The sequence below is a fragment of the Rhopilema esculentum genome, chromosome 16 (assembly GCF_057945365.1).
Source record: "Rhopilema esculentum isolate cy_ngs chromosome 16, ASM5794536v1, whole genome shotgun sequence".
Taxonomy (NCBI): domain Eukaryota; kingdom Metazoa; phylum Cnidaria; class Scyphozoa; order Rhizostomeae; family Rhizostomatidae; genus Rhopilema; species Rhopilema esculentum.
The window spans coordinates 13,309,333-13,323,130 of NC_142830.1; the positions used below are offsets into that span (position 1 = coordinate 13,309,333).

Below are 13,798 nucleotides of genomic sequence, written 5' to 3' on the forward strand. Positions count from 1 at the left end.
GAAAAAACAGGTGGCTCTCGCAAAGAAATTGGCGGAGCAAAGATTTGTGGGGGGGGGGGGAATGGGGTGGAGAGTGGGAGTGCGATGGGGGTAAAATGGATCCACAGATTTGGAAAAGGAAGAATGAAAAGACATTTCTCAATCAAAGTTTGTGAAAAGGGTCAGAGGAGTGGAATGGTCTTGACGGAACCTGGAGAGGTTCCAAATAGATGGAAGGAGCACTATAAGAAGGTGCTTGCGTGCAGATCGGTGCCTGGCCCTAAGAAATGGAAAGGCGCCTGGCGTTGCCCGTTTACCTGGTGAAGGATTGGAAATCCCAGGGGTAGATCAGTAGCTATCTAACTTGTTGAATCTAGTGTTGAGGGAAGGCACCCAACCATCGAAGCGGAAGACAGCTGTAATGGTGAATTGGGGTAAAGGTGACGCGTGGGTTACAGAAAATAGCAGGCGAATCAGGCGCGGATCCAGCCAAAATTTTGACCGGTTTCGGGGTGTTGTTGGTCCATAAATATTGCCAAAAGTTGCTATTGAAGTTAGTAAAATATGATTAATTTGCCCACACTTTTTAAAAATTGCCGCAATTTACTCGGTCCATTTGAACCTCTTCTCAGTGACGGGAGGCGGGGGTGGGGGGAGCTGAAAATGAACCTGGGAGGGGAGCTGAGAATCAAGTTTAGTGAAAGAAAGAAAAGAAAATTTTAGCGGAAGAAAATTTTTGAAATTCAGTCTTCAAGAATGGCTAAAGATTCATCTGCCAGACTAAAATTTAACAAATTACTATAACCCTCAGAACAGAGAATTCGACGATCTTGAAAAAAAACAGCATCTTGATTTTTAGGACAAAATTGGGAGGGGAGGATGCTATAACGTTAGTGACAGATGTTGAAGGAAGAAAGGAAGAGTTAACTTTGTGAATAACAAGAAGCTGTTGTATTTATTGAGAAAACTTCAATTCCTGAACAGAAATGTGCATCTACTTTGTCTCGATTATTTTCAGTAGGCCATGTTAACACATCTACAATGCAGACATTGCAATGATGCAAAAGTTATCTACTGAAATGGTGCAAATAATAGACAATTGGATAAATTATGCCCCAATAAGTTAGTAAAAAGATCAAATAAAATCAAGCAGTATATAAACAGTTTGTTCTCTTTTTATTTCATATCTATTTTTGAAAAATGATATAGAAAAGACGTTCAAAAACTTTCTATCTATGATCAAAATTTGGGAAAAAAGGCCAAGATATGATACACATGAAATGTAGAATTGCATACAATGATAAATTGCATACACATGTAATTTCTCTGCTTAATCCTCTCAAAATCCAACTCTGTGTTGGGACAGATCAAATTTGCGACAGCCAGACGGAAAATTGAGACATAAAGCAGTTGACAAGATGTAAACACCACTAGGATTAAACGGAGAGGTTCGGTTCATTTGAAGCAAATACAGAACACTCTGCTCTGCACTCACTTGGAAAGACAGATTGGACTGGAAAAAAGCTTGCAAGTTTATGTTCATTTGAAGAAAATACAGAACACTCTTTTCTGCACTCTTTTCGAAACACAGATTGGTCTGGAAAAGAAAAGGCTTGTGAGTTTATTCTCTAATGTTTTTTAAGATAAATGATTCTCCACTTATAGAAAAAAATTCTTGAAATATTCAGGTGTAAAAGTTTCTAAAGGTACTGGCATCCTGGCAAAAATAAGACATTTTATTTCATTACATATTTTAAAAAACCTTTACTATGTTTTAGTTGCTCCTAAATTTTTTTCTTGGTTTGAGTTAACGTGACAAGAAAGTTTCAAAATGGAATGACAGAACTCGGGAACAAACTCAATGCTGCAGATTATACGTGCAAATTCAATTGGAATTACAATGCATCAAGGTTACTTCACAACATTATGATGAAAATTATATTTCATTTGACTGTTTTCAGCAAATTTCTTTGATGCATTCTACATACTTCCATTGCAACCTTTTAAAATCTCCTATTTGAAATTCACAAACTTGAATCGCCTTTTGAAAATTGAAAATTTTGAATCTTATTTCAGTTAGTAAATTAGTTTAAGCTTTAATAATTTTGAAAGTTATTTGCTTTCAAGTCAAATTTTTGTTTTTTTTTCAGATTGGGTATTACCACAGAAGCAAGATGCTTTCCATTGCCATACTTCTTTGCGTTGGCTTTTTTGCATCAACTCAAGGTACAAGAGATGCGTTATCAAAATTGAGTAAAATAGAGGCAGAAAAACGTGAGAATCTTTTATTTCTCGAAGAAAGACAATAAGAAATCATTTTTTAACTGAGGAATGTCAGACGTTTTAGTAGTATGTTTTAAAAGTTTTTTGCTTTTGGCACAAAGAGAGCATTAAACAAAGAGAATCAGAAATATACTCCACTTGTCAAAGAACGGAATCGAAAATACTGACTTGTTGGGGAGACGAACCAGCATTTGTCTGAAGGACCAATAGGTTTTCGAGACATATGCACATGCGCAGTTAAGGTCACTGACGTTATTTTCACAACGCATTATAAACTAGAGTATCAAAAGTATTGCACAACCTTTTTCAAAATGGTGGCAGTTTTTGTCAACTTTTTGACAATACATTTTATAGCAAATTTCGACTGGAAAAGTTTGCAAATTTTGCTGTCACTATGAAATGTATAAACTACGCAAAAACATGTTTGTTTGTAAAAATGTAGACTATCGTAAATTCTCTTTCAAGCCCCCCTCTCAATTAAGCCCCCACTCTTTTATTAGCCTCCCTTTTCAGAAGGAAAAATTTAATTAGCCCCCCTCTCAATTGAGCCCCCAAAAAATGCCAAAATAAATAAACTTTACAAAAAACAGAGATATTCGTTCATTATTTAGCATCAAATTACAGGCCGTTGGTTCCAAGGGATGAAGTCGACCTTTTCAAATTCTTGATTTCAGAAGACGACATGGTCCAAGAAGATATTTTAGAATTAATAATTGATGACGATGACGATGAAAACATCATTGAGATAGGATTTTAGATATATATTGGTTTGCAGAGCAAAATTTCAAATTAAGATTTGTTCATTTTATAGCTTCCCAAACTGTGAGCATCTGTGAAGGGAATTGGCAATACATCAAATGCCCAAGGGGTCAAGCTATTTTCATTACCCGGGCGAACTATGGCCGAACCAACAGGGACACATGCCCCCATTCAGCAATCAGGACTACCAATTGCAGATCTAGTCGGTAGGTTCATATTATCATCAACTGGATTTTTACGCAGTTTTAGTCATCGTACTATTCTCATCTCTCTGGTGTGCTTGGTTGACAATGCCGTTGTTCCATTCTTTGCATTGCTACCCTAGGTTCCGTTCTCAATACGATCGTTGCATAAAGATTACCAACATTTTTCGAAGTGGCCTTTCCATATTCATTATTTTCTTTGGACTTCAAGTAACCGTTAATTATTAATTAATGTGCTTGATGTATCAATATAATTTATCTTGTTGAATATTAACATAATTTTAGTCATTGGAAATACGTTCTGGTTTTCCTGCCTAGGTTATATTTTTGCTTGATTAAATAAAAGAGAGAATTCATTCTAAACAGAATTGAGACTGTTTAAATTATTCCATTTTTGAGAAAGGATAAAACAGTAGGTTTTGTAATGGAACCCTTTGGAATAACCCTTAAGTTGCTCAAACTCCAATTTTTTGAAGAGCTTTAAATTTGTCACACAAACTTTTCGTTTGAAGTCATCCCATAAGGGGTCCCTAAGATGTACAGAAAATTTATCTAAATTGTCTCATATGTCACATAAATTAAACGCACAAAAGTCCCTTGCTAATATAAGGTCAAGTGTACATAAAAGGTTGGAAAGGTCAAATGTAATTTTAAGTCCCAAGGGTCCATTGTTAATTAATGGTACTCATAAAAAGTATCTTGGTACATAAAAGGTATCGTGTACACATAAATGCCACAGGTGCATAAAAGTTTCCAAGGTCTCATCTACACTCACGTACTTGAAATTCTTATACTTGCCACATTTGGAATTTTTTAGGACACTTCAAGCCGTCAAACGACTTTGTCATGGACAGCCAATGTGCAAATTGTATGCGATCAATCGTGTGTACGGAGATCCTTGTGTAGGGACATACAAGTACTTGCAAGTTACCTACCACTGCAGACGTCGTTATACATGTAAGAGACATATTTATCCTGTCGGTCTCTATGCAACTTAATGATTGCTTAAAGTCTGGTTTCCATTAAATCACATACCGATCGTGAGGAATGCAGGACAGAATGCTACGGTCTTCAATCTGCAATTATAGGTTGCTATTTCCATTCCACAGCAACAGTTGCCGATGGGCGATACCTTAATCTTTTTCAGCTGCGAAAAGTTGACCATGCGCAAAAGGCTGGTAATCCAATTTGCTTATTACAGCTAACAAAAAAATTTCTGTTATGGTCACCGAACGGTTGTGTTTGGTGTGTTTCTACGAAATAAGAGACATCCGTGACAGAAGTGTTGCCATTAAATCGGGAAGAGGACGCTGATGGGCGCCACTGTTGTCAATTTGTACTTCGTGTTCTTGAGAAAGTTCTATCCATCAGTTTGCTCTTTAGCCTCAAAACTGTTAGTTTTCACTAAAGTAAAATATAATTAAAAAACAAGTACATTTAATTTTGATTGATTAATAAAATAGTGATTAATAAAGCTATCTTTCTTTAAATTATCTTTTTTGTGAAAACTCACGTGCGCGGCAAGATACATAGATTTCAAATAATCGCAAAAGTTTTAGGCCACTTCTTATCACAATCAAACAACCTTCCTATCCTTTGCGCATTCACCTTTATTTTTTCATAGAAAATTATTTTATCGAAGTACAGATTTCATTCTCATTAAATTCTAGCAAAACGGTCGATTGTGTGTGAGGGTCGGACAGCGAGAATGGGCTGCCCCCTTGGACTCACATTAAGGATACAAGCTGCCCGTTACGGAAGGACTAACAGAATCCACTGCCGTCACTCTGCTATGGGAAATACCCGCTGCATTGCTCACAGGTACTTCACGGCATAGTTTACAAACAGACGAGAAACTGAACAAGAAATTCAATGATGTACACATTTTTGACATTTTCATACCCATGACAGATCCAGCGCCCGTCCTTAATGAATAGTGATAATTGAGCAGTTCTTAACGTTCGGGTACCTCAGTTTCATCGACGGGGTTCACCTAACTGAGGATTTGTCCTTCCTCTTCACTGCCACTAGAATGGTACTCAGAGCAGTAGTGGTATATCAATCAATCTTATAGTTATATTATGTTATATAATGCAAATTCCATTAATTTTGATATCTGCCCGTGCATTTTTGTGCAATTATCTAAAAATTATTAGCAAAATGCATGACAAGTTCCCCTGCAAAGGTACAAAACTTTTAATTCGTGATGAAAATCAGGAAAAGATTTTTCTTGACCTAAATATTCAAAACACACTTTTTCCTCTTAAAAACATATATCAAAATGGCGATATGGATGAAATGTTCCCTGCTCATCTTTAAAAGACTTCTACTGATATGGATCAATGATTTCTAGGTCTCGACAAATCGCTCAAAGCAGATGCAATGGAAGAAGATTTTGTCGACTGCCTGTAACCAATAGAGTGTTTGGCGATCCGTGTTTTGGAACATACAAGTACTTAGATATAATGCATCAATGTGTATGATACAGGCGAGTTAGATTTGATACTGCAATTTGCTAATTCATAATGTGTGTAAGGAGTTTCACAAAAGTCTGCTCTTACTCCTCACATATTGTGTTACATTTTATTCTTGAATTTTCGGTAATCAAGTATATTTTTATCAAGTTCTTATGATCAAGTACTTATGTAAAGACCAGTTATTCAGGATCTTTGCGAATTTTCCATTTGTTGATACTTTTCTAGTTATATCATTAATATATTATCTCGGAAATTTAAAAAAAAATACTTTTACATTTCTAGAAGTCATACTCGATTAAAATTGACAATTGTTTTTAATCAAGTCACTAAAAAGAAAATATTAAAAATCATTTTTCCATCTTCTAATTTGATGATTTTTCTCTTCCATAGGTGGTAGGCTAACCTGTGCTGAGCAGAGAAGTTTTATCATCGAAGAACAGAAATCTGTCTTACTAGTTTCCTATTTTTACTATTAAACGTTGATTCAAATACATTGAGATTGAAAGCATTATTTCACTTTGTGTTTATTTTTGCAAATTCTCATCATTTACAAATGAACTGAGTTTATGATTATTTATAAATCAACCGAGTGCGATGCATCCTTTGGGAATAAGGAATCTTTTGGGAGCAAGCAACCTTACCAGTTCCTTGGCCCAGTGGGATTCCTTAACAGCTTTTCTTAGAAATCGATTTAAGCTTTTGCGAACCTAATACTCACGAGATCAGGTTCCTTCCTTCTGGGACATCAGACGATAAATTACTTCTATGTCTCCCGTTCTTTCTTTCTGCTATAATGTTTCGGGGTCATGTTTAATTCATGTCTCGAATCTGTTATAGACCATGTATCACAGACCAATTACTTTTATACTTTTAATCAGATACCTGCACCATATCAATCAATGTGGCAATTTCTTTGACTCGTTGCTTCAGAGATATTCAACCTAGTAATCAAATTGAACATGAAATAGCAAAACTTGCAATTTAAAAGAAGCTCTTTCGTTAGCTCAGACTTTATTGGCCTCACATCACTTGGAAATGAAATCGAAAAAAGTGAACCACGGAGAAACTTTTATCTATTCCAGTTTACTTCAAGTGAAAGGTGGCAAGTTGTGTTTTCGTATTCGAAGCTGGAAGCAAATTTTTTTCAACGTCCTTACCCTAATGTGCGGTGATATGCAGCCATGCCCTGGCCCTGAGAACTGCACAAGAAATAGGAGTTGCATTCCCTAATCAAAACCAGAGGCATAGAAATTTTCCATCGAAATGCGAAGGGTCTCAGTGGAAAATATGGTCATATTGCTGAATTACTTCAAAGCTTTCCTGGTCTCCATCTTCTGTCACTTAGCGAAACGCATATTGAGGCAAGATGTAGCCAAGGGATGGGGTCTGTGAAATTCTTGGTTACTCCTTCATTAGCCGTCCCCCAGGAAATCTAGAAATCATTTAACATATGTTTTATGTTAAATGTATCCGTCTGCACAAATGCAGATTCACCCTATTTCCCAAGACATGTCTTGTAAATATTGCAAGGTGAACCTCAACTTCTAGAAAACACCCCCTTCTTAGACATACCTTATTCAAAATCCTTCTGAAAAGTGCCCATTTTTGTCAGACATAGCGCCTGTACCTAAAGGTGCCCCCTCCAATTTAGAAATGCTTCTGCCCTCCCCGGATTCGATAGAGGTGCGACCGATGGACTGAAGGGGGACTTCTTGTTTTTTGTCCAAATTCTACGACAAAATGTTGTGGGAAGAGTAATATTGTGGCAACATATAACTTCGTTTTTCATTCTATGATTTTGAAACTCCCTTCATGTAACCAAACATCAATGGCGTTAAACTTGTTAAGCGTTCCGATTGGTAAAAAGGCGTGTTCTGAAAGTTAAAACGGCGATTATGAGCCGTGAAAAACTAAAGTGCAATGTAACATGTGCCACCCTCTTCTTGTGCCAAAAAACCCTTCTGTTTTAGGTCTGGCTGAGTCTTGATTAATCCTTAACGATGCCCAGGAGACACAAATGATAGGGATATAGATTCGAAGTACTGCGTGTCCAGTGCGTCGTTTGAATTTAAACATTGCATTTAGTATGGAGCAGGCGCCTCCTTGAAAAATCAGGTCGTTATTTTATCTTTCTGGCTGTATTGATTTCTCTTTACAAAACAGATATGTTTTTAAAAGAATAAAATAACACAGTATAAGCTATTTTTATGTAGATTTCTCAGTAAACAAGAATTGGTTATAAAAGAACGCCTGTATTTTTTTGGCCTAGAGTTTACAATAGAAGCTTTAAATTTAGGAAACTGCCCAGTTAAATCTCGTTGGAAAGAATTATCAATGAAGCAGATGATAAGTAATGCATAAAGTCAGAATACTTTTGATAAGCAAGGAGTGCTTGCTTTCTATTTGCCGGTGTAGTATGCTAATCGGTCCCCCATGCAAAAGTGTCCCCTTTGAGGCGATACGTATATGCGTTTCAGTAACCTTCGTGAAACGGGTAGCGTTTCAGTGACCAAGTGGTAATGGCGGAAGTGTATAGCGAAGCTTCGAGAAAAAGTTCAAGATGCTGATATATTCTAAAGTTCAAGATGACTGTTAAATTTACTGGAAATCCAAAAATATATTATTTATAATGCAAAAATTGCTTAGATTTCTTGCGGTAGATGATAATAGTAAGCCGAAATAGAAAGTTGATACGGTGAGTTTAGGCCCATCAGCTTGATTCGTGAAATCGTGGCAAAAACTGATGGTTTATTCACAAGAGACGCTCCCTTGTGTTTAAAATCAAATTTTTTTACACGTGCATACTTGATTGTAAAGAAAAGCTATGTACAAATCTAACATTAATTGCATATGAAAGGCGTGAATGTTGACATATAATTTATTCGTCCCTGCTCTGTTTGGCCTAAGCCTTGCTACAATTTGAATATATAGTAAACTTTATCGTGAATATCGACATTGTCTTTAATCATGCCCATTTAATAGTATTTTTTCCAAGATGCTGCTACTGAAAAGCTATGGGGCTAGTGCCCCTCGAAGCATGCATACATTAGACGGGGAAGATATTCTACCCCATGTTAAAAGGGACAGCCCCTCCATCAAACTTTATGACACCTCTGAAAAAAGTTATCAAAGTCTCTAGAATCAAGGCGGAATTTTTGCATCCTTGCTTTTCAACTAAGAGACAAGGTAGGCAAAGTATTTAGATGTGTATATAAACTGTATACTTTTCAAGTTTAGGCATCTTCTGTATCAATAAATGATCCAAATCCCCCTATTGACTTTTTTAAATTGAGGAAATTTTTGTCTGAAAACATTTTATCTTGAATATTCTGTACTGATATTTACAAGTATAAACATAAAATATTGCTAATTCTGTTTTGTTTAAGAGTTAATATTGTTCAGAATGTATGCTTTTCAATTTGGATGTTCTTGACATTGACAATTATTGTTCTTGGTTTTTCAAACACTCTCTATTGATGCTGAGCTGAGCATTTTCTTTTTCAAAGAATACATCTTCTGAAAACTCTTACTCACTAAACTTAAACAAGACAACAATGGATGAGATGTTTCTTGTATAGTGTAAATTTGATATGACGATGTCATCATCATTAATAATATTTAAACACTACAACTGTCTTGGGGTTCACATTACTTTGATAGATGGAAAGAATACATTATTTTTGTTTCTTGAAATTTTTTATATGGTTTAAACAATTGACAATCATGAAAAAATTTTCTTATTTGTTTTGTACAATTGTGGGGTCATAATGTTTACTGTATAATACCATGAGATTGTACTTTTTTGCTAAAATAAACCTGACATCTTCTCTGACTTAGCCCTCATTTACTAAGGGATTTATTGCACAGCTCTTACACAATAGACATTTGTGTTCAGATTTTTTTGCATAAGAATGAGAAATAATAATTGAGAAAAAACAATAAAATCAGAGCTGTTTTTCTCAAAATGCATGTATTTATTGTCAGATTTATCAGACATATAAAGATTTTATGTTATATAAACTTTCAATGATTTTCTTATTAATGCTTTCAGGTATTTGGCACCTTTTTTCAGAACTTTATTCAGACCTTTGGGAGATTTTTGGTAAACCTTCTAACCAGTTCAGAGACTACAATGCTAGTTTAATTTTGTGGTTCTTAACTTTCATTAGCAAGACCTATTCAAAAAAACATATCAATAATATTACTTATGGATATGATAAGAATAAATGCACATGGATATAAAATGCACAAAATCAACTGTGTTAGCCACATCAGGGGTAGGTAGTACCTAGGCATTTCCCTGTTTGGCAAACAAATAACAGATTTCAATGCAAATAGGGGCATTACAAAGTTCAATATGGCTACTTAGCCTTTCATTTTATCTTTCAGAAGAGGTAAAGGAAATTGTGGTGGTTTTGAAAAAAATAAAGGGAGTGAAGAGGTTTACAACTGATATTTCATACAAAATCTCAATATAAAAAGATTACTTACTAATTGGAGTGGATACCATCCTACTGTAGGCATGGGGGCTGCAAATTTTTTATTTGGCACAAGGACCTTTGGAAGCTGTTCTGACTTTCTGGAGACAAGATGTTTCAGTAACAGATGTCTATAAATTGCAATTTCCCCTCAAATTTCAAAGGAACGGGAGGGGTGGTTCTTTGGGTGAGATCAGATACCAGGATTCCGCATAGAAAATTTCCTATTAACGCAATTCTGCAAGGAAATTTTCGTTTTACCGCAATACCGAGCTTTCAAATTGAAAACTACCAAATATATCGTAGTCTGAGTTTAGATTCAGGCAAGTGAATTTCGATTAATTCTATAGCTCAAATTTTATGTAATACTGTTTTATGCACGATACAAGCATGCATTATATTGCCCCTAAATTGGAAAATTTGGAATATGTACACAACTCTTCTAATCACCATATATGAAGCTAGACCCTTTTTTATCAAACTATCTAGCATTAGCATGTATTAATGGCGAATTGTATCTTGCAATTGCCCAATCAGAGACTCCTTACTGAAAGGTTTTATGTAAAGTTACAACTAGAATATCAACGACAAAGTTGGGTAGCAAAGGAGGGGACATAGAAACGTCTTTGGCAAAGAATTACATTCTTCCTTCTGATATCAAAGAGTCTGAGTAAAATGGGATTATTTGTCAACGTTAAAGTTGAAAACATTATTTCGCTATTGCTTACAAAGAATCAACGGAGATAAAGCTGGACACCTTCGCGCCTATAAATAGGCAACTGAAAACTCATCAAGAATCAGAGTATTAGCAATAAATCGAAATTTAATCAAAAACGGAATACAAAAATGGAAACACAAAAACAAATTAATATTCAAGTCCAAAGTTTTAATTTCCAAATCTATCAAAACCTTGAAATAGCTTTCCGCCCTTGAATATTCATTTGAAGAGAAAAGTTGTATAAGTCACAGAATGTCGCCTCGTGTCGCAAGTAAATCGAGGAGACATGATTAAGGATATATATTTATCTATTAAAATTTGAGAAATAACTTCTTTTTGTTCATATACATAATAATGAAATGTTTTCATTCGACTCATAAAATGCCTTTTTGTAACTACAGAGACAAAAATTCAGCATCCAATGATTATTCAAATTTCATTAGATTTAATTTTCACATTAGTTCATAGAGAGGCCCATCTATGCTTGGGACTAAATATGCTAGTGCGGCCCTGTTATTAACCAGTGTAAGGAGTTAATACAATAATGCTAATATATAATCATATGGTAATTTACTTTATAGTTGTTCTTGTACCACCCAGGTTAAGACTTTAAAAAAATATCCCACCTTTTCTCCTTTCTTTAACAACAAAGGCCTTGGAGAATGATGGATCAGGAACTTAAATTAATTTGTTCAAAGTATATGACATGATTAAAGTATATGACAAGGGAGTGTTATGGAACTTATGGTATGCTTTTTATAGCAGATGAAACAAGGAACTTTCAGTGGCGCCGCAAGACACTAAGGTGTGGTTGGGACAGAATGAACAAATTTCCACACCTTTTTGCAGTCAAAAAGCGCCCTTTTAACCCCAGAAAGTAACTGTTTTACAAGTAGGATGCGCTCAAGACTAATTTTTTTGGTTACACAGAATCAAGTATAATAATTTCCTAAAATATTATCCCTTCCCAAAATTTTCTCATCAGAATTCGGCGAAATACAAAATCAATTACACCGAGATGTCCCACCCACTCTTTCTCTGTTTCTGCCATTGGGAACTTTGCAGTGGAATGTATACCCAGGCTAAATTTTTTGTGCACCTTGAATCGCATTATAAGACCATACGTCTGCTTACGGTTGCCAAGACCTAGATAGTGGATAGCATGGTCTCACACGAATATGAAACAATATATTGGTTTTACCTATTGATTTCGTTTGACATAACAAATACAGTGGAATCCCGATATAACGATTTCTGAAGGGAACCAGAAAATAGTTTGTTATATCAGGAGTTCGTTATACCAGGGGTTCATTGTATCGGGATTCCACTGTATGCTATGTTCATGTGTCAATAGTCCTACCTCTTCAGCTGTAATTTCCTCTCTTTATAAGATCTAAATAAAGTTTTCTACGTTTCCCTTAAATTTTTGCCATACAGTTATGAATAAATGTTACTTTGAAGAAAGTCAATTACAAATTTGAAGAAAGTCAATCATATTTTATTGATCCTATCAATAAGACATTTTGATGAATAATTAAACCAGAGCGATATTTCAATTATTGACCTCTTCCGTAGATGTTTTGGATAGGGCAATCAGTTTTTAGGTAAATGTCCCCCTATTGTTTTATAGTGTTCTATAGAGGGGACACTTTTGCATAGTGTCGTTTTGCTATGCGTTTCGGTCCCCCCGGACACTTTTGCATAACAAAACTGGTTTGCACTTTCGCGTACAGTTTTGTTATGCAAAAGTGTCCCTCTATTGTTTTATAGAGGGGACACTTTTGCATAGTATCGTTTTGCTATGCATTTCGGTCCCTCCGGACACTTTCGCATACAGTTTTGTTATGCAAAAGTGTCCCCCTATTGTTTTATAGAGGGGACACTTTTGCATAGTGTCGTTTTGCTATGCATTTCGGTCCCCCCCGGACACTTTCAAATACAGTTTTATTATGCAAAAGTGTCCCCCTATTGTTTTGTAGAGAGGACACTTTTGCATAGTGTCGTTTTGCTATGCGTTTCGGTCCCCCCGGACACTTTCGCATACAGTTTTGTTATGCAAAAGTGTCCCCCTATTGTTTTATAGAGGGGACACTTTTGCATAGTGTCGTTTTGCTATGCATTTCGGTCCCCCCCGGACACTTTCGCATACAGTTTTATTATGCAAAAGTGTCCCCCTATTGTTTTGTAGAGGGGACACTTTTGCATAGTGTCGTTTTGCTATGCGTTTCGGTCCCCCCGGACACTTTCGCATGGGGGGACCGAAACGCCTATTACACCGGCTCCATAATCTAGCAGGTCATACTGAGGCGTCTCCGGATCGCGATTCCTGACCTCTAGCTTCTTGTGCCATTGGTTGACAATGTCTAGGACGAAAAATTGGTTGGATGGAACAGAATGGACTATAGTGTAAAAAATTGATGATTCAACTTTTCAGAATTCAATAATTTTTCAACTTTTATCACATACTCTGAAAGACACCATGAGATAGCTATCTTTAAATGTGCAAAATTAATCAAACCTGTTGCAGATTACTGGAGATGAAACACTTGAGTTTACTAATGAAATATTTAAGTTCGCCCAATATTTTGGCCTGGTTCCAATATCTGTAGAACCAAGACCAAGTTACAAATACTTTCTAGGGAAAGTGCGATAGTTGGTTTGAATAATATTCACCGTATATGTGGCCAAAATCTGAAAAGTGACGCAATTACTTTGGCATCCTTCTAAAAAATATGGAAGGAATTTTGCATTCTGGTCTGATATTTTCATAAATAAAGTCAATTTGTCAATAAAATGAACAAGGAAAGCCACATTTCGTGGAACACTCGAATGTTTGAGCTTAGGTTTGATATTTCGACTGTTAGTCCTCTTATTGGCTTCCGTTTGTCCCCAAATTAGATA

The 13,798-nt window shown here is 35.8% G+C and overlaps 1 protein-coding gene across 2 annotated transcripts; it reads left to right on the forward strand.

Moving 5' to 3' along the window:
• Window positions 1-1,254: 1,254 nt before the first annotated feature.
• LOC135682704 (L-rhamnose-binding lectin CSL3) lies at window positions 1,255-6,212 on the forward strand. Of its 2 annotated transcripts, none has more exons than XM_065197705.2 (7): window positions 1,255-1,594; window positions 2,130-2,253; window positions 3,074-3,227; window positions 4,042-4,181; window positions 4,895-5,045; window positions 5,578-5,712; window positions 6,092-6,212. In XM_065197705.2, the coding sequence occupies exons 2-6, from the start codon at window positions 2,154-2,156 to the stop codon at window positions 5,705-5,707; spliced, it is 675 nt and encodes a 224-aa protein (XP_065053777.2). In that variant the 5' UTR covers window positions 1,255-1,594; window positions 2,130-2,153; the 3' UTR covers window positions 5,708-5,712; window positions 6,092-6,212. The 2 variants fall into 2 exon arrangements, with proteins under 2 accessions (XP_065053777.2, XP_065053778.2); XM_065197706.2 differs by having other exon boundaries at window positions 1,255-1,506.
• Window positions 6,213-13,798: the final 7,586 nt, after the last annotated feature.